The sequence below is a fragment of the Hydra viridissima genome, unplaced genomic scaffold (assembly GCF_058129835.1).
Source record: "Hydra viridissima isolate aposymbiotic clone 2 unplaced genomic scaffold, HvirCarnegie_v1 scaffold_7, whole genome shotgun sequence".
NCBI classification, from domain to species: Eukaryota; Metazoa; Cnidaria; class Hydrozoa; order Anthoathecata; family Hydridae; genus Hydra; species Hydra viridissima.
The window spans coordinates 4906705-4926607 of NW_028324306.1; the positions used below are offsets into that span (position 1 = coordinate 4906705).

Genomic DNA, 19903 nt, shown 5'->3' on the forward strand with positions numbered 1-19903 from the left:
CGGGTGGCAAGGGGTACAACAATGAATTCTGGAACCTGACTAGAACGATGATAGCCATTATAGTAATGATTGTGACACTAAAAACGTTCTTTATGATGATGACGGCAATGAGTGTGATGATATTAACAATCATGATGATGGTGTACGGATTTAAACCATCTGTCGACTTCTTCAAATAATAAGTGAGTCAAGTTTTAAGGCGCTCAGACCGTTTAAAGAGGCCTTCTTAACATTGATTAAAAGTTACGATTTTGCGCAATTAGTCCACTTTCACACTAAATCGTTTTCCACTTAACAACTAAGTTGTATTAATTTTAAATTTAAAATCTATGATAAAGAACTGGCTATCTGGAGTTGTTGCTGACAACAGAAAAACTCCTACTTATATAATCCTTACCTACCTAAAAAGACTTAGCTAGTTCTTTATCATATTCAGGTCAATACGTTTTATTAGTGAATCACTATTTATAATCACCTTTGTTTTTTACCATTCTTACTAACACAAAGTTAGTTACATACATATATATGTATATAAATATATATATATATATATATATATATATATATGTATATATATATATATATATATATATATATATATATATATATATATATATATATATATATATATATATATATATATATATATATATATATATATATATATATATATATATATGTATATATATATAAATTACAGGGAAAGACCCACAGTTTCCCCCTTTTTCTACTTTTGAGAAAAAACAGTTTTTTTTTTAATGTTAAACGTTTTTAAATAGCTTGATGTAGCCTAATAACTGGTTTTTTGCTTAAATAGTATCAGGAATGAGTAAACAGTATATGATGAAAAGAGCTCTCATGCCAAAATTAACTTTTTTTTTTTTTTACAAAGATTTAGGTACAGTTAGTTCAAAAATGGGTTTTAAAATAATTTTTTAAAGTTAATGAGATGTCTTATGCTACAAAAGGAATTCGAATACTTCTTGTTGGTGATGGTATTAAATTTATGTACTTTTGTTAAGTTTTTATTATTATTGCCATCATATGTTCTATTAAAAGATATTTTTATATACTACTTCACTGATGAACAATGAATAATTCAATTTTTAAGGTATTTTACTATATATAATTTTTAAGGCATTTTACTATATATATATATATATATATATATATATATATATATATATATATATATATATATATATATATATATATATATATATATATATATATATATATATTTATATATATATATATATATATATTTATATATATATATATATATATATATATATATATATATATATATATATATATATATATATATATATATATGGTTTTTATTTTCAGATGGAGTAGGGAAAACATCTTTAATTTTATCACTTGTTACTGAGGAGTTTCCTGATGAGGTATTTTAATTAGGCTTATATGTAAAATATAACATTTCAGTTTTTAAATTAATGTATAAAAATCCCCAAAATTTAATTTTCCAACTCCAGCTGGTAGTTAATACTGAAGTTAAAACTGATTGATAAGTACCCTAGTTCCCAAAAGCCATTAACATTAAAACTTCATTAAAATTATAACTTGTTCCGATGAACTTTTTTGTTATAAAAAGTTAAATTTTTACAAAAATAATTTTCATTTGACAAACTTTAGAAAAAATAATTCTTTTAAACTGTAGTCAATTTAAAATATTTAAGAATTGAATTCAAGTCAAGTATGTTTTCCATTTCAGAGTATTTTATCAATCCATAATATATAGGTTAACTAATGAGAAATGATAAATATGGTGAGTTATTTTTTGTTTCCCAAGAATTATAATTTTGACATTAGAGAAGTGTTCCAACCAAACTCTTAAAATTCATCAAGAAATTGAGATAATAGAAATTATTGTGAAAATTTTGAATTAAATAGAAATAAATGTCATTTTTTAAAAATCTGTTAAACAGAACTTTATTTTTCAATCTTTTGATATTGAAAAGTTTATAAATCAGAGGACTAAGCATAAAAATTTTTACCACATAACAACACTGAATCACTGAAAGCAAACCATGATCTGCATTTCATAAAAGTACCTTGATTAAATAAAGTTAATCAAGGTATCTTTATGAAATAATTTTAAAAATGTTTCTGGTTTTGATCCCTACAAAGTTTTTGGTCAATGAAATATTTTAATTTATTGGAATTTTACACTCACTTTTAAGAGTGGAAGGGCTTTCTAAAGTCAATCTTTGAAAATGTTTACAATTTATTGTATATACCAGTATATAATTTAAAATCAATAAAAATCTTCTTTTAAAAATCTTCCTTAAAAAGTTTAATTTTAAGTCATCTTTTCAGGTTCCATCTCGTGCTGAAGAAATAACAATTCCTGCAGATGTTACACCGGAGAAAGTTCCTACTCATATTGTTGATTTTTCATGTAAGTTTATTGGAATTATTTTTAAAATTTTATAAAAGATATATTTAGAGATACTAACTTTTATGATTTGTTTTTGTTTTTTTTTTTTATCTCTTTTTTCAAATTGAGTTTTTTTCTTAGATTCAGAGCAGACTGAAGATGACCTTAGAAATGAGCTAGATTTGGTAATTGTAATATAAATAATAAATGAATTTGTACTATGTTGATGGTCAGCTTTTTTACAATGTGTCTAGAATCAGCTAGAGTCTTCTATATTTGTATTTTATTTGTTAATTTTATTAAATTTCAAAAGTTAATTCTCTCATGCAACTTGTGATTTCTCAAAATGTTTAATGCTTGTGAACTGAATGAACTTAAACTTGTTTCCAAGTCCTGTCCTCTATCTAATCTATATATTATAGGCAGATGTAGTGTGTGTTGTATATGCTATTGACAGTGAGCAATGCATTAAACGAGTAAGTTTTTTTTTGTTTTTATTTATTTTTCAATAAATCAAAAATGTTAGGTAAATTTCATTTTGTTTCTGCAGTCATTAATGTTTAGAGTATATTATATTACTAAAATAATTCTTTTTTTTTTAAAAATTTTAAAGTAAATATCTCATTGTTAAGTTTTGTATAACAGATCACATCCTACTGGTTGCCAATTGTTTTTGATGTTTGTGGAGACCAGCGAAAACCAGTTGTTTTAGTGGGTAACAAATCAGATCTTGCAGAACTGGAAGGTTCAAGAATGAATGACATCCTTGCCATTATGGATGAGTACCCTGAAGTTGAAACATGTATTGAGGTATTTTATTGTGTACTTTATGTTAATAGTTCGTAATAAAAGTATTAGGATGTAAAACATTTTAAAATATTTCAGTCACTTTTTTATTATAATGCTCATAGTAAAGGTTGAGTTTAATATTTTCTTAATATTTTATGAAATTAAATTTATATAATAATACTTATAATACTTATAATACTTTATAATACTTTATAATAAATAAAAAGCATTTAATGCCTTTGATAGATTTAGGCAATTAAATTCAGACAAGACTGCAAGATAACTGTAGTTTAAAGTTTATTCTATCTAAAAAACACTTTAAAAATAATGCATATTATTGTCATTTTTTATCTAAGTTGCCTACATTTTAGTATTTTTATTGTTGATATATGACATATGACACTATATATGACACTGCTCCATTAGTTTTAAGGGAAGTTAAAACAGCTCTAAAAGGTTTGTTTGTTCAAACTTTTAAAAGGGATTTTTTTTTAAAAAAAAAGAAATTGTAAATAATTATTGTGTAAATAATTGCATCTGTTAAGTTATGTCCTTTTGCCTTTTGCTTTTTATTTTTAAAAATTGGAAAATCAAGTCCTTCTAAAGTAATTCTCGGACATTTAATCTCAATGCCATTAACCAAGTTAACCTCTTTTCTATCAATAGCTTGAAGACTTTGTTCAATCTTTTCTAATGAAGTTTTACTTCATTAGCAGCAGATTTTTTTTTTCTTTAAGCTTTTCAATTAAAGCTTCAATAGCTTTATAATAAATAAAAATGCCAATAATACTTTCTTTTTTTATAAATAAAAAAACACTTTAAGTATCAATTTCCTATTAGTTTTTCTTTTGTTGTTTTTATTTGTTTTTATATACTTTATGTTCCTTGTTAACTAAAATAAAAAATGATCAGAATTTTTTTTTTTCAGTGTTCAGCAAGTAATTTGAAGAACATATCTGAACTTTTTTATTATGCACAGAAGGCTGTCCTGCATCCTACTGCCCCTATATATTCTCATGATGACCAACAGGTGTACTTTTTTTTTTTTTACCTATTCTAAAGGTCTTTCCCTTTTATTTAATGGTAACTAATAATTTGTCTGCTTGCTTACAAAAGAATTGATTTGTAAAGTGCAAATATTTTTCTATAAAAATTTAGATTACAGAAAAATGTGAAAAGGGATTGATTCGAATATTTAAGGTAAATCTTTCCTTTCTGTAATATTATCCTTTTCTGATTCATAAAAATGTAATTTCTTTACTAAAGCATAATGGTATTTTTGTAATTCCTTCATTTTAGATTTGTGATTTAGACAATGATGGTGTGCTAAATGATGTTGAATTAAATGAATTTCAGGTTAGTAAGCTACAGGAGTACTATCTGTGGGGAGGGGGGGGGGTGTTTTATGTGTTAAAACACACAGTCCTGAGATTAATTGTTTGTTAGATCATATGATGATTTTTTAAGATTTAAAAAATTAAAAGTGAATTTTTTTGTTTGCAAAAAGTATATATTTGTGAAATTAAATTTTGTCAGTAAATTACATTATTATTATTATTAAGTCATAACATTTGTATGAATATAGTTCTTGAACTAATTTTTATAAATAATAAATGAAAATGAATTCCTAGTGAAAATAAGTATAGTTATTAACCAGCTTTTTTGATTTTCTTTTTGAAAATACCCTCTCTTGAAAATTCTGGATATGTCCTTGCTAGGTAACACTCATAAAAAATTTTAAATATCGAAGTTAAAATGTGAAAGTAATCAAAAATGTTGCTTTCTAAACTTCTTGAAATCTTCTTTTGTGTTGATAGAATTGGTCATTAAATATGCACATAAATTTTTTTTGCATACTAGTTTAACTTAGATACTAGTTTTATTTGTATCCTTGTTAAAATCTGGATGGTCATAGTTACAAATGCTGGTTCAGAACTGTTCAGGGTTATTCAGTATTAAAAGAATTAGATCTGGTATGTGATCATAAATTCTTAAATTATACTAAGTATTATTTCTAATAGAGAAATAATAAATACCTGGGGTTCATTAAAAGGGAATTCAAAATTTGATTTCAATAGTATTTTAATAAGAATAAATTCATTAAACTAAATTCAGAACTTTTTTTTTACAAATAATAAGCTATTTTTTTATTTTAAATACATCATTAAAGTTATTACCTTTGGATTGCTGAAATTTTTTAGAAGCGCTGTTTTAAAAACTCCTTACCTCTGCATGGCATACAAGAAGTTAAAAATATAATTCAAAAAAACATGAAGGAAGGTGTAACAGATGCTGGAGTCACTCTGGAAGGTTTTTATTATCTCTCTATTTTGTTTATTTATTTTTTTTGATGCTGTTATTGCCCTAAGTATTGAAAAATGTCTTACTTTTTTATATAAATTTTTTATTTATGCTATTTTATGTAAACTTAAATATTTTATCAGGTTTTTTGTTTCTGCACAATTTGTTCATACAAAAGGGTAGACAAGAAACAACATGGACTGCCCTCAGAAGATTTGGATATGGTATAGATCTTGAACTAAGAGATGATTACTTGCATCCTAGGTGTTAATTTAAATTTTTTTTTTTTTTTTTCAGTTTTTTTTTTTGTAGAAGTAGAATGATTGCAGTAATGGTTCAGATGATCAGAGTTTATCTTTTGTGTATTTTATTTTGTTATAAAATGGTTTTAGCAGCATAAAAGTCTGTCCAAATGAAATCTCCCCAAATCTTATTTGGAATTGTTTCTTTTTTAATCAATTTTTTTGGGTAAAAAGTTTGCTAATTACAATTAATTAGAAAAAATGAAAAAGTTTTATTTTCCAATTAACTTTTGTTTACTTGATCACATTACTGGAAAATAATAAAAATTAGTTGAACTATTTGATTTTAAATTTCTTAAAAAGTGAGTTCAGCTATTTAATGCATGGTTCAAATTAAAAGAGCCATCAAAGATATTTCCATGTAAGGCTGGGTGCTTTATTGTTTCTTAAAAAATGTTTTTTTTACAGTAAATTGTTCCACTATGAATTAACTGTGAAACTAAATCTTATAAAGACTTTCATATTTATTTGAACATTTGTTACAATTTTATTTGAATTAAGTTGAATAATAAAATATTTATGTTAATGAATTGACTTTATTTCATTTGATAAATATTCCCCATGGACTCAATTTTATGTTTTAATCAAATTAACTCTCATTCATACAAAATGGAGAGACAATAAACCTCATTTTCTGCTTTCTAAACTAAGTAATCCTAAAGTAATTTAAGTCAATGTTATCAATAAAATTGATTTTAAAGCAAGGTTTGTTAAATTAAACTATTTAATTTTTACTTTAGCTTTGAAATTGACCAAGGTTGCTCTGTTGAATTGTCATCAGCTGGTCTTGATTTTGTTATGGAGCTTTTTCTAAAGTATGACCGGGTAAGACAATAGTTTAGTATTAAAAAAAACAAAAAAAAATAGCAATGGGAGTTTTATTGAGTAGTTCATTGTAATTTATTCAGTAGTTAATTAAAATTGTTCATGTTTGATTTAAAGATATTAAAAAGTCAGCTATTTCTAAAAAGGAACTTTAATTCTCCTTTACAAATACAATGATAAAAATTAAACTAATACTAAATTATTTAAATTTTCATTATTTACTTGAATTTCACCATGCTAACAACTTTCCTGGTTAACAAGTTATCTCTCTTATTATTAAGTTAACTTTTAAAAAGAAAACATTTAAATTTTACAGGAAACTTTGTAAAAAAGATTCTTCCAAAAATTACTGTTAGTTTGTTTGTTTGTTTTTTTCCTACTAAAAAACTTTCAAGCTCAATTATCAAAATTTTTTATTTTTTGCACTAAAACAGAAGGTAAAGAAACCCTGCTATTTCTTATTATTTTTTAATGAATCTTTATTCTCTTTTTTTTTTAATTTATTTTTAACTTTTCTAATTATGTATGAATTTTATGTTCATGTAAGTTTAGGATGAAGATGACGCTTTATCCCCTGAAGAACTTGAGGTAATTTTCAAACAGCGTTTTTTTCACCTTAGCTTTTGAAATTGTATAATGGAATGACCAGCAACAATTTGTCAACATTTTCAAAGGCTAAAAGGATATTTTGTCTTCATAGCAAAGATTCTTTTCAGTAACTAATATATGAACTTCCAAGTATCTATTTACTCTTTGATAATTCTTCTGGTTCCTTTGTGATCTTCTAGAAATTGTATAAATCCTATTTTTTCCTTAAAAACCCTAACATGAAAGACCAATATGCAATACTTAAGTTGGCTGTTATGATAGTTCCAAACTTGATTCAAAAATGTTTAAATTAATATTTTGATGCTTATTAAATTTGTTTGTACATTATTCTATTTATTCTTATAATTTCTATTCAAAAAGGATATGCTAACTCTTTGTGAAGAAAAGCCATGGAAAGATATTGATTTCACAGCAACTTGCCGAAATGACAAGGGGTGGATGACTGCTGAAGGATTTGTAGCACAATGGATGTAAGTGGAGGAAGCATAGCATCATTTTTTGCTGGTATTTACAACTTGAGTTGGTTAGTTTACATGGAATATACCTCTGCACTGTTGTGTTTTAATTATTATTATACTTAGTGTATTAATTTAGGTGGTATCTTTTTAGTTTATGGACATATATAGATTATTCTTGGACTCTAAAACTGCTTGGATATTATGGCTATATACAAGGAGATATGGAAAATCAACTTACAGGGCTACGAAGTATATAACTTGGTTTTTTATGTATATAGTAAATAAGCTATATTATATATATAAGTTATACGAAGTATATAACTTAGTTTTTTATGTATATAGTAAATATGCTATATTATGTATATAGTAAATATGCTATATAATTTTTTAAAGTGTGTTGTAGTCATATTGAAAAATTTATGAAAGCAAAATTTTTTGCTTGTTAGAAGTTATTGAAACATCTTATTGGCACATAATTTTAGAACACATTGCTATGTCTCATTTTTTTATTTAGTAACAAGGAGCAAGGAAATTGATATTCAAAAGCGGAAAACCACTCGCACTGTTTTCCTTGTTTATGTTGTTGGGGCAAAAAATTGTGGGAAGACCACTTTCCTTCAGAGCTTCCTGAATAATACGAAAATCAATTCCAAAGGAAACAGTGAGTTTTCAAAGTTTGCTTGCAATTCTGTTCAGATTCGCAAGCAAGAGGTGCACATGATTGTAAGTTAATTGTTTTTCTCTACACTTTTACACGTTTTTTTAAAATACACATTACTTTTGAAACTACATTATTCACAATGTTTTAAATTTTTTTTTTAATTTTAAAAATTTGTTAATTTTATCATTTTCACAGCTTGAGGAAGTACCAATAGAAAATGCTACGGATAAAATTTCAACCGGCAAACAGGATGGTGTTTGCTTCTTGTATGATGTTTCTGATTCTCAATCTTTTTCTTTAATTGCAGATGTTCATAAGGTTTGTATAACTTTTATTGCAATAGAGATATAAGTTAAAGCAATAAATGTAAAAAATAATTTAGAAAAATCAACTATGAAAATATTGATAGCTAGTTTTATGTTTTTAACATTTTTAACTTTTATAGAATGTCAAGACTAAAAGTTGTATATTTGTTGGTACCAAGTCTGACCTTTCTAAAGTAAAACAGGTGAAAAGTGTAAAATACTTGGAATGCATTTAATTATGTTTTTAGTTTCTCTTTTATGAGTTTTGTGATAAAAATATTGAAAAATATTGACATTTACTTTACGTTTGTTTTTTGATTTGTTTTAATGAATTTCTGTTTTCCTCTAAAAATAATGTGCAGACATTTTACTAGTGCCTTAGTAGTTGCTTTTTTTTTTTTTTTTTAAACTTGAAGTTATTTTTTATTTTGAATTTTTTTAGAATTTTTATGTTACTCCAAATGAATATGCTGTTAATAATTCACCATATCCACTGCAGGTGACAAATTATCTAATGTTATGATCTCTAACCTTAACTATTAACTTAGTTTTCTTATTATTATTCACAACTTAGCATCACAATATAAATTGTGATGACATCATCATCATCATCATCATCATCATCATCATCATCATCATCATCATCATCATCATCATCATCATCATCATCATCATCATCATCATCATCATCATCATCATCATCATCATCATCATCGTCATCATCATCGTCATCATCATTGTCATCATCATCATCATCATCATCATCATCATCATCATCATCATCATCATCATCATCATCATCATCATCATCATCATCATCATCATCATCATCATCATCAATCACTATTGTTGAGTTATGTTATGATAATGTATGATTAAGTATGTTAAAGCTGACAGGAATCTTGTTATGAAGCAAAAATTCTTTTTAAAGCTGATCATTTTTTTGTCTTCTTTTTTTAGTTCTTTAGTTCAACTGAGTCTAGCAACAATCATAAAGCAGTATTTTCTAAGATTGCTACTATCTCAGCTCACATGTAAGCAAATCTCTTTACATAGTCTTTTATAAAAAAGCAATGGTACAAGTTGAGGGTTCGACATGCAACTAATCACCATTTTGTTAATTCTTTGGTGCTGAATTACTTATCATAATTAATGACATTTTGCCAGATTTAATTTCAATTTACTTGAAGATTATCATAAAATTTAGTTTTATAATTGTCCAGATATGATTTGGTAAAATTTAAAATAAGTCCATGCATTTGTTCATCTAGTTGCTGCAAAATCCTGAAAACAATATGGTTTGTGATTTAATATATATATGCATATATATCACAAAATGAAAGTAAAAAATCAAATCAAATTTATGACAGTAAAATAATCATTTACAAGGTCCTTTGATCAGTGAGAGATAGTGATTGAATTGTTTAACTTAAATTTACTCTATATAAACATTTTTGAAAATTTTTGTTTGTAAAAAAATAGAAGACTTTTGCCATACACAAATTGCTCTATTTATGTTTTTGTATTAAATTAAACTATAGTAAAATTATTTATTTTTTGAGTTAATATATTGAGAACACTCAGTGCTATAATTAGTGATAGGGTAAAACAAAGGACCATAAGTATTATGTTAGACTTGATGAAAATCTAGTAAAAAGCTGTATGGATAACTAGTTTTTATGGCTCTTCAAAATCTTTAATTCTATATTGCATAATTTTAAGGAAAGTTCTTCATACTTTAAATGTAACCTATTTATTTTAGGGGTAGTACATCTAGTTCTGAAGGATCTTTTAAGAAAATTATCCTTACACTTGGCATTTCATTTTTAATGATAGCTGGTGTGGGTTTCATTGCTTTTAGGCATATTAGAAAAGGTTTGATTTTTGATTTTTGCATCCAAATGCAATCATTCCATATTTCCATACTCATTCACAGGTCTATATAAATTGTTTTCCAAATAAATGCAATCTGGTTTTTGATGTTTGATTTTTTGTATTATTGTCAAATTTAAATGATTAAATTGCTGTTAATTTATTTTAATTTTATTTTAACAGGGCACAATCTTAGTAATGTATGATGTTGTTATTCACTTATTCTGTCATGAAGTTGATTACATCTTGCAATTTTGTATACCTTTTTTTGCAATGAAGAGATTGTGGCTACTACTGATCAAATTTCTCTTATTGTCAGTTTTGAAAGCAAATACACCATTAACTCATTTAACTATGGAAACACAATCAGCAAAGAGTATTCATAAGCCTCATAGTTTTCTATAAGTAGGAAATATTGATTATTAAGAAAAGCTTTTTGTTTTAGTATTTTTAGAACTTTTGTGATTTTTCTTAAAATTAACAATTTTTCCGTTGCTTTAAAATCTAAATACCTATCAAGTTGTATTTTTGTGTTTTAACAGTTTTTTCCCCTGCTGTGAATTTTATCTAATACCTTTTTTAACAAGAGTTGATATTTATATAAATGTATATTTTTAGAAAGTTTCTTGTTAAAAAAAGTTTGGTTTGTTTTAAAGATGTTAAAATTTTCTTTTTTCTTTTTGATTTCTCTATAATTCTTAAGGTTTTTTTTGCATGATTTAGGTTATCAATCAATAAATGATCTCTCAGAATTTAACCATTTCAATTCAATCTTATATATATAACTAAATTAACAGAAATTCTGTCCTTTAACTAAATTTTCATTGATTGCCTTTTTTCTTCTTTAATTTCACTGGATTTTTCTCTAGTTAAATTCTATTTTAATTGTGCAGTGAAAGTTTATTACAGCAAAGATAAGTGATATTAGGGCTAAAAATATAAAGAAGCTGAACATCTTTTCATTATTTTTAAATATCCATACATGCATAACATTATGCTAAGTTCTATTTTTAAAAATAAAGCTTTTATTAATTTTAAGATAATTAAAATCAATTTTAAAATAATTTAAAAAAAGTTTTTACACATTTTATAGATGTGAAAAACAGTATTTTTTTTCAAGTTTCTATTCATGCTCATATACATAAACAAATAAGTTGGCAATTGAAAGCATTATTCTAATTATAAAAAATGTTTTAATTATAACAGTTAATGACTGTTAAAGACTGTGCTTTATTGTTAGTGTAAATAGAAATAAGAAATTGGGTTTTAAAACTGATGATTTCATCAGTTTTTCAGAGTAAGTTTATAGTGAATTAGTCTAAAAACTGTTTAAAAATATTTTTTTAGTACAAGTAACCTGAATTTTACTGTATATTACAGTATGCATTCTTCAACTTTTGGTTGTTAACACAACCTATGGTGGTTTGAAGGTTTCAGGTAGTACTTCTACCAGATAGCTAAGACAGCAGCAGTTGAAAGAAAAGAAAATGAATGAAACACATGATCAGTTTAAATTCTATTCTTGTCCGCTAGAGGAGCAAAACCAAGATCAATACTTAGTATGTATGTTGATTGATAATCAAGTTGCAAGTTTTCCAGCATCTTTATATTATGACAAATGTCTATAAGACAACATATATTGAATGAATTTGTTATTTACATTTTTGTTTTCTATTTTTTAATTTTTGTTTTATAGAGTAAGTACAATTCAAGTTACATTGGTGATGGTGGATCATTATCTGTTGGTAAATTAAGTTTGTGATTGACACTATTGTATTAGAAAGTTTCGATTTGATTACTTTTTCATTATGGCGTTTAGATGGCAAGGCAAATTTTACAAGTAGACACTATCAGGATACAAATAATGAAGTTGGAATGCGAATGATTTTTACAAAAAACGAATCACTTACCAGTAGTGGAACCGTTAGTACTAGTTATCTCTCATTCTTGATAGTATAATGAATGGCAAATTGTTTATTTCAATATCTTTTATTCATAAACAGCATTGCAACAGTTAAACATTTAAACAGAAATTGATTGTTTACATCACAAAAAGCAATTTATTTTTGTTTTTGTGTTTCTCATCCAAATAGCAGTTTTTTTAACTATTCTAATTTTTACTTTTTAACCAGATTTTACTTTTTCAGGAAGGATTTACATATCAGCAGCACAAACGATCCAAGTCTGATGGAGGGAAGCAAGCATATAACCAATTTACAGTTCATAATGTTCAAGCAACAGATTCAGAGGTATTGTTAATTGTAGGAAATCAAAAACAACTTGAAATACTTTAAAAAGATAAATTTGATTAGAATAATCGCTTTGTTTATTCTTTTCTCAATGATAAAACATAAAGCTAGAAAATTCTTTTAATAAGTGCAAACACCATTAAGTTATGAAGATTAGCACCACTAAAGTGAATATTAAATACTTTGATTATCACCTTGAACTCCATCAGACTGAAACATTTTTGGTTTTTTAATGAGCTTGGTCTGTTTGTTTTAAATTTGTTTTTAGCGTTGCTTGCTATTTTGTGACAATGTCTCACAGAAGTTAATATGTAAGTTGTGTGATAAAGTGTTCAAGGATCCTGTTATAACAAGTTGTGGGGTATTAGTCATATTTAATTATTATCTGAACATTTTTAGTTAAGTAATTTATATTGCAATAAATGTCTATCATGTATATATGTATTGTGTATGTATTGTGTTGTGTTGTGTTGTGTTGTGTTGTGTTGTATTGTATGTATGCATATGTATGCATATGTGTGTATGTAATGAGTGTAAAGATTTTAAGGAATGTAATTTATGTAATCTAAGGGCTGTATGTATGTAATGTACATTTATGTATTTACATCAACAGAAGTTACATTTAAATAAACAAAATTTTGATTTTGATTTGTATACATGTTTAAATATAGTATGTATTCATTCTATATTTGTATATATATACAAATCAAAATATTTTTTTTTTTACTGAGTTTTCTTTCATAGCATACTTTCTGCCAGCAGTGTGTCTTTGGAAACCCAGAAGGTAGGTAGCCACCATTAGTAGCATGGATTAAACACTTTGTTTGAAAAGAATATGATTAGTAAAAACACAAATCAGTTGCAATTTTTAATTGTTTTACTCAACCTCAAAAACTGTAATCTCTTCAAAAAGTTATATATTTTTTATATCAATATATTTCATTCTTCTAAAAGTTCATTAAAATTTTTCTCTTTTCTAAAAGTTCATTAGTTTATTTCTCCCTTCTAAAAACTCATTAAAATGTTTCTTTCCTCAAAAATAACTTTTTCACTGTTACAATTGGAAAGTATTATCTGTAACTAAATTCAAAATTTGTTACAGTATGTCTTACTTAATTGAAGTTAATTGTGTTTTAATTGCCACATTATTAGTATTTATTTCAACAAATGTACCTTTTTACATTTTTTCTTGAGTGTAGACTAGCATCAGTTTTCTGATGTTCTCTGATTTTGTTATTCAAATTCTGTTCTATTATTTTTAATATTTCAGTAACTTGTCCTACAGATGGATCTAAATTAGTTATGGTTGTTGCCAATCTTGCTGTAAGTGTTTTTCTTTTTTGATGGGTGATGATGGCAGCTATAACACTGACAAGAGTGAAAACAATAATAAAACAGGTCGCAGTAAAATGTTAACAATAACTATTGATTTAGGTTCGTGAACAAATTGGTGAGCTGTATGTACATTGTAAATTTGGATGTATGCCATCATCAAAAGGAGTCCCTGGAGAATATGAAGTTAACATAAATGGTACCTTAAATCATACTTATAATAGTTTTTTAATAGTTACTATAAAAAAATGTTTTTATATGCAAATTACTTCACATGCATTTAGGTATTTAAAAAAAAAAAGAAAAGAAAAGAATGACTTATGATGCTCTACTATGATAAAAAAAAATCCTTTTATTAGACAGAATTTTAAAATATATAGTTATGAATAAGGTAATATTGATTGTTAAAAATGAATTTTACTATATATACTTGTTAGTAAATTTTTTTTGTTTGAATAATGGTCTATTTTTAAACATATGACATTATTTTTTTAAGTCTATTATCTTACATGTGATTATTCTTTTTCAACTATAGGTTGCCCTGCTACAATTAAGATATCGGAGAAAAAGTAAGATTTTTTGTGCTTTTTTTGACTGTTTCTTCACAATAGACAGTTGTATAGTAAAAATTTAAAATTTATATTCTTTGACTTTTTACTTATTGAGTTTTTGTAATAATTGATTGTTATTTATAAAATTTTTTTTTTTCTCTTAAGTTTTACAAAGTGCCTTTAAACCATTTTTTAAAGTTATTGATTGGTTTTTCTATATTTTTGTTTTGCATTCTTTTTTGTCAGTGAGCATGAAGAACATTGCCAGCATGCACCTGTCAAATGTCCTAACAGCTCACTTTGTCAAGCATTAATTAAGATGGTAAATTTTGTTATGATGATAACTCAATACAATATTAAAGTTCAATACACGATAAAAAACTCAACCATTTCTATTAAGTTTGTATGAATTTTTGCTTTTAATTGTTCAGTAGATTAACACTATTGATAGTTCAGCAAGTTGAAAGTCTTTGTATTTTTGTTTGTTGGAATAAGACATTCTTTAAAAACTTTTTCTGCCAGCTTTGCTTTTATTTTACAAAGGTTGCTTTTTTTTGTTGTTGTTTTTTTTTTTTTTTTATTTTTTTTTTTGTTACTTAAACTATTTTTAGGAACTTAAAGATCATTTGAATCATTGTCAACATGCCAGGTGCCCTCATGCTAAGTACAAGTATGTGGATCTTCTTTATATTTCATTTATTTTTTCTATAATTATATTTCATTTTCTATAATGCAACACCAAATTTTTTAGTTGTAAATTTGAAGGAACATCAGAGGAGTTAGCTGAACATTTGCATAGCTGTCGTTTCGAAGGGATGAAAGAATTCCTCATGCACACTGAAAAACAAATTGATGAATTAAGAAGCCTCATTGCCAACAAAGACCAGGCATGTTTATAACAAATATCTTATATAATGATCAACACTATGTAACATAATGAAAAGCTTTTTTATGTATATCTAAAAATGATTTTTGCCTCATCTATTAATGATTTTTTTTTTCTAATTCAAAAGCACAAATATATAATAAAGATAGAGAAATTTTTATACAAGATTGACTAATATTTTTAGATTAACTAATATAAGTTAACATAGTTAATTAATATAAGTTAATGTAGTAATATTAACATAGTTCAAACTTTTCACACAGATCAAGATTTATAAGAAGAAATCAGATTAACATAGAAGATTTAATTAATATATCAAGTAGATTTGCTAGAATAAGTAAAAAATGTGTAATATCAAAAAATTTATAACAATTACATAAGTTATTGAAACCTATAAAATACACATTTTGTGATAGTATTACAATCAAACATATGGCAGTGCAATAAATATAGTCAAGCAATTTGTATATAATTGTACTATGCACCAAGATAACATAAAAGCAGTGTTAAATAATATATTAAACTAGCAACATTTGGGAAGATTCTTTAAACTTTCCATTATTCTAGGAAAATGACTTCATGAGAGGTTTGGTTGCTAAGTTGACAGAAAAAATTGATCGGCTAGAGAAATCAATGGAAATAAGAATTGGTGTGTTTATTTTTTCCTGTTTTAAAAAAGTTTTTGTGGCATTATAAATAACCTGTAATGAATCAATTTATTAAGTGAAAAAAAGTCCTGAAAAATTTTAAAAAAAGATTCTGATAAAAGTTACATTAAACTTTCAGTTGTTGTTATCTTTTTATTATTAATTTTATTTCTAATTTTTTTTTTACTTTTCTTTTTTTTTTTTATAAATAGATTAAATTCCTATGCAAACAGATCATTATTTTGACTTCTTTCATTCTCTTTTTTATTTTATCTATATCTTAATAAATGTAGAATGAAAAAGTTATTTTTGACTTAAATTAGAATAATTTAAAATTGTTAAATTTTAGATTTACTTGATGAAAATTTTACAAAACTCTCATCTGATTTTATTGAAACCAGAAGATGTCTGAGTCATATCGAGGTAAATTTTGTGTTCTTTTTCTATTTTTTCTAATAATAATTTTTTCATATTTTTCTTCAACTTTTTTCTTTTATGATGTTATGTTTGATAAACATTTGTTTATAAATTTAATTTACAGATTTGTACAATTTTAAGTTTTTAATACAATTTTTTTATGCAACAAATATGTTATTTGTTCTATTTATTTGTTTGACTAGTAATTTACTTTAACATTTACAGAAAGAAATAACAAGTATGGATTCCCGCACGTTCAATATTGGAGCATTTGATGTGCAGTCTGTATTAAAATGTAAAGGGACGTTTGTTGGCCATCAAGTAAGTTTTTAAATTTATTCATAAAAAAAGGGTGAGATAAAGATGAGTAAATCATTTAGAACAGTTTTCTTGAACTTTTTTTTCTGCAGGGCCCTGTATGGTCGTTGTGCGTTTTTTCTTCATTCTTATTTAGTGGATCATCTGATAACTCAATCAAGGTAAAAAGCCACACTTTTTACCAGCAGTTTTGGTTGTTGATTTTCTTAAGAGAACTAATATTAGTTCTTCATTCTTGTAGAAGATTGATAAAAGTAGGATTTTTCTTTTTTTTTGTTTGTATTTTAAGTTGTTTTTAAATTTGTAACTCTCAGTAGGTTTGGGACACAAGATCAAATTACTCATGCATAAAGACATTTACAGAGCACTCTGGGATGGTTTTAACTTTATGTGCATACAGGTATCTATTTTGTTTTTATTCTTCAAAACCTTCACAACTAATTGTCAACTGATTTTTAAAAAGCAGTTGTTTTCTGTACTTTTTGAAAATGATACTTATATTTTGCACTTTTGTACTTTTAGTGTTTTTGTTTTATTTTTTAGGGGTAAATTGTATAGTGGTTCTGCTGATTGCACCATAAGTGTAAGAAAAGTGTGATTAAGTTAAGTAATGAAACCCATTCTTTTGTTGATGCTTAATCTTTTAAAAAATTTTTTTCAGGTATTTGATATTGAAAGTTTAAAACTTATTGAGAATTTCTCTGCTGACAAAAATCCAATATGCACTTTAGCTGTTGGCAATGGGATGCTCTTTAGTGGTTCTCTAAAATCAATCAAGGTTATTCTAGTCACTTATTTTTATTTTTGTTTGATTTTTAAAAACTTTTAAACAAAAAATTGTCTTCATATATGTTTTATACTTTCATTTTTGTCAACTGCAAAATTTGAAAGAAAAATCTTTGTTTTGTTTTTAGGTTTGGGAAATTGAAGCTCTTAAGTTTCGTCAAGCACTTGGCGGTTTAAATCACTGGATAAGAGCTCTGTGCACTACAGAAAACTATTTATACTCTGGTTCTTATGAAGCCATAAAGGTTTTTGTTAAGGAGTTTTTCGCTACTAAGCTGCAATTTTAAGCCTCTGAGCTGTTTGTGCAGAAATTTTTTAGACTCTTCTCTCCTTTATAATTTTTTATTTTTCTGTTTTAGATTTGTTCCTTTACATTATATTTAGATTTGGGATTTGAAAACATTAGACCAAGTTCGAGTCATACAAACACAGGGCGGAAGTGTTTATTCCTTAGTTGTTTCAAGAGAATACATTATTTGTGGCACTTATGAAAATTTTATCAATGTAAGACTGGACTGGATTTTGATTGCATCTACTCAAATTTAGACTTACTTGTTACATTCAGTTATAAATGTTCAACTTTTGAGTATAAAATAATGACAGAGAAAAGAGTTTAAGAAAGTACTTTTTGACTTTTCTTTAGATTTGGGACGTTAAGAGCTATAAATCAGTAGCTAAGTTAACAGGTGTTTTTTTTTTCTTTTAATCTGTACAAATATAGAAATCCGTTTCGATACCTATTTTTATATTTATTATATTTATAAATTTTTATTCTGTAAGATTTAACAATTAGTTGATCATTTTATTATTTTTCTTTTTTGTTTAGGTCATGTAGGGACAGTCTATGGATTAGTTTTAATGACATTAGTAGATGCAACTCGTGTGATAAGTGCATCCTATGATGGGTCTCTTAGGGTAACTTGTGTGGATTTACTTTTTTCAACTTTCTTGCTTTAACATAAAAAAATTGTATGTTTTTCAAAGTGATTAATTCTATTTCTTGATATTTGTGGATAGGTTTGGAGTTTAGACAATTTGCAGTGTGTGCAAACATTATTCCGCCATCAAGGTAGTGTAACATCACTAGCTGTTTGTCGTGGTAGATTGTTTTCAGGTTCAGTAGATAGCACTGTCAAGGTAAAGATGACATTTCATGAATCCTTTTTAGTCTGAAATCTTTTAATTTTTGGGAAACCATTTCTGTTCAAAAGTACAAAAAATTCCAAGAGCCATTTTTTTATATTTAATAAAATAGTTCAACTTTAAGTTAATTTTTTCTTTAGGTCTGGTTGTGATCAGTGCTAAATCTTTTTGCTTTGTCTTCAATCTTTACTTATAACAATATTTTTCTAAAGTGCTAGATTATAGCATAAGAAGTATATAACTATTTTATGATGGTATTTATAATGATCTATTGCTTTTTTGCTTTAATACTTGTGTCAGACATTTTTTTTGTATGTAAGATTATTTTTGAATTTATTTTCTGTGTTTATTTTTTAATGCAAAACATTTTCTATTAGTATTTTTGTTGAATGAAATCTAAAAGGATTTTAAATGTTTAAAGCTTTTAATTTTAACTTTGTAAATTTATTGTTGTAAATTTATTTAAAATTTAAAACAAAAGAATAATAAACAAAAAAAAAAAAAAACACAAGTTGGATGTAAAAAAATTATTAAAAGATAAATTTGTATCATTGTTTTTTAAAAAGAAAAATTATTTGCAGCAAACCAAAATTTTATTTAAATTTTTTTTCTTACTTTACTATTTTTGATACCGTGTAAAGAGAGTATATGGATAAAGTTTTTCACATATTCATTTGTTACATTTGTTATGAGTTGTCATTTCACATATTGTGTAAATGACAGCTCATAGTTTTCTACAGAAGAAGATAAATAATACAGCTAATTTTGCAATATTTTCCATTTTATCACCCTGGTGATTTTAACTTTTATTTAGATTTATCTTTTATACTGATTTTAGAAGGTGCACTACATACACCTACATACACCTACATACACCTACATACACCTACATACACCTACATACACCTACATACACCTACACTTTTATACGGCTCATCTATGTTAGTTTTAGCTCCAAAGTTTTTCTAAAGTTTTTTCTTTGGATGTTTCCTTTTCAAAGAAAAATTAAATTCAGTTTCATTAGGTTTCATATACTCTGATAGGTGTA

General features: G+C 25.5%; 2 protein-coding genes across 8 annotated transcripts; both read left to right on the plus strand.

The window, feature by feature from the left end:
* LOC145184827 (mitochondrial Rho GTPase 1-A-like) lies at positions 1-12014 on the plus strand. 3 transcript variants are annotated; one of them, XM_090092403.1, is made up of 24 exons: positions 4-182; positions 893-995; positions 1351-1409; positions 2344-2425; positions 2546-2589; positions 2827-2880; positions 3050-3214; positions 4122-4223; positions 4352-4393; positions 4493-4549; positions 5395-5503; positions 5638-5758; positions 6537-6621; positions 7174-7209; positions 7591-7700; positions 7840-7937; positions 8203-8411; positions 8545-8667; positions 8795-8857; positions 9097-9153; positions 9615-9688; positions 10417-10529; positions 10710-10931; positions 11874-12014. In XM_090092403.1, exons 2-23 carry the CDS (start codon positions 950-952, stop codon positions 10730-10732), a joined length of 1872 nt encoding a protein of 623 aa, XP_089948529.1. In that variant the 5' UTR covers positions 4-182; positions 893-949; the 3' UTR covers positions 10733-10931; positions 11874-12014. The 3 variants fall into 3 exon arrangements, with proteins under 3 accessions (XP_089948530.1, XP_089948531.1, XP_089948529.1); XM_090092404.1 differs by lacking the exon at positions 11874-12014 and having other exon boundaries at positions 1-182; positions 7591-7753; positions 10710-10829; XM_090092405.1 differs by lacking the exon at positions 11874-12014 and having other exon boundaries at positions 2-182; positions 7591-7734; positions 10710-10829.
* Positions 11865-19613, plus strand: LOC145184837 (E3 ubiquitin-protein ligase TRAF7-like). Of its 5 annotated transcripts, none has more exons than XR_016453953.1 (25): positions 11865-12085; positions 12223-12271; positions 12346-12449; positions 12674-12775; positions 13044-13136; positions 13520-13559; positions 14046-14098; positions 14210-14306; positions 14643-14676; positions 14905-14980; positions 15270-15328; positions 15410-15545; positions 16112-16193; positions 16541-16614; positions 16834-16929; positions 17019-17087; positions 17241-17326; positions 17470-17509; positions 17588-17704; positions 17841-17957; positions 18097-18216; positions 18356-18398; positions 18539-18627; positions 18730-18849; positions 18996-19613. XR_016453953.1 is itself a non-coding variant. In XM_090092398.1 (25 exons), the coding sequence occupies exons 1-25, from the start codon at positions 12014-12016 to the stop codon at positions 19005-19007; spliced, it is 1977 nt and encodes a 658-aa protein (XP_089948524.1). In that variant the 5' UTR covers positions 11865-12013; the 3' UTR covers positions 19008-19613. The 5 variants fall into 5 exon arrangements, 4 of the variants coding, with proteins under 4 accessions (XP_089948524.1, XP_089948525.1, XP_089948527.1 ...); XM_090092398.1 differs by having other exon boundaries at positions 17244-17326; XM_090092399.1 differs by having other exon boundaries at positions 11877-12089; positions 17244-17326.
* The last annotated feature ends 290 nt before the right edge of the window (positions 19614-19903 follow it).

Bases quoted from the DNA above. Each gene is read 5' to 3' on its own strand.
- LOC145184827 (XM_090092403.1), top strand. From the start codon at position 950: ATGTCTTATGCTACAAAAGGAATTCGAATACTTCTTGTTGGTGATG. The intron at 8,858-9,096 runs GTGAAAAGTGTA...GAATTTTTTTAG, and splicing joins ACCTTTCTAAAGTAAAACAG to AATTTTTATGTTACTCCAAA. The intron at 9,154-9,614 runs GTGACAAATTAT...TTCTTTTTTTAG, and splicing joins ATTCACCATATCCACTGCAG to TTCTTTAGTTCAACTGAGTC.
- LOC145184837 (XM_090092398.1), top strand. From the start codon at position 12,014: ATGAATGAAACACATGATCAGTTTAAATTCTATTCTTGTCCGCTAGAG. The intron at 14,307-14,642 runs GTACCTTAAATC...TTTCAACTATAG, and splicing joins ATATGAAGTTAACATAAATG to GTTGCCCTGCTACAATTAAG. The intron at 17,088-17,243 runs GTAAAAAGCCAC...AACTCTCAGTAG, and splicing joins CATCTGATAACTCAATCAAG to GTTTGGGACACAAGATCAAA.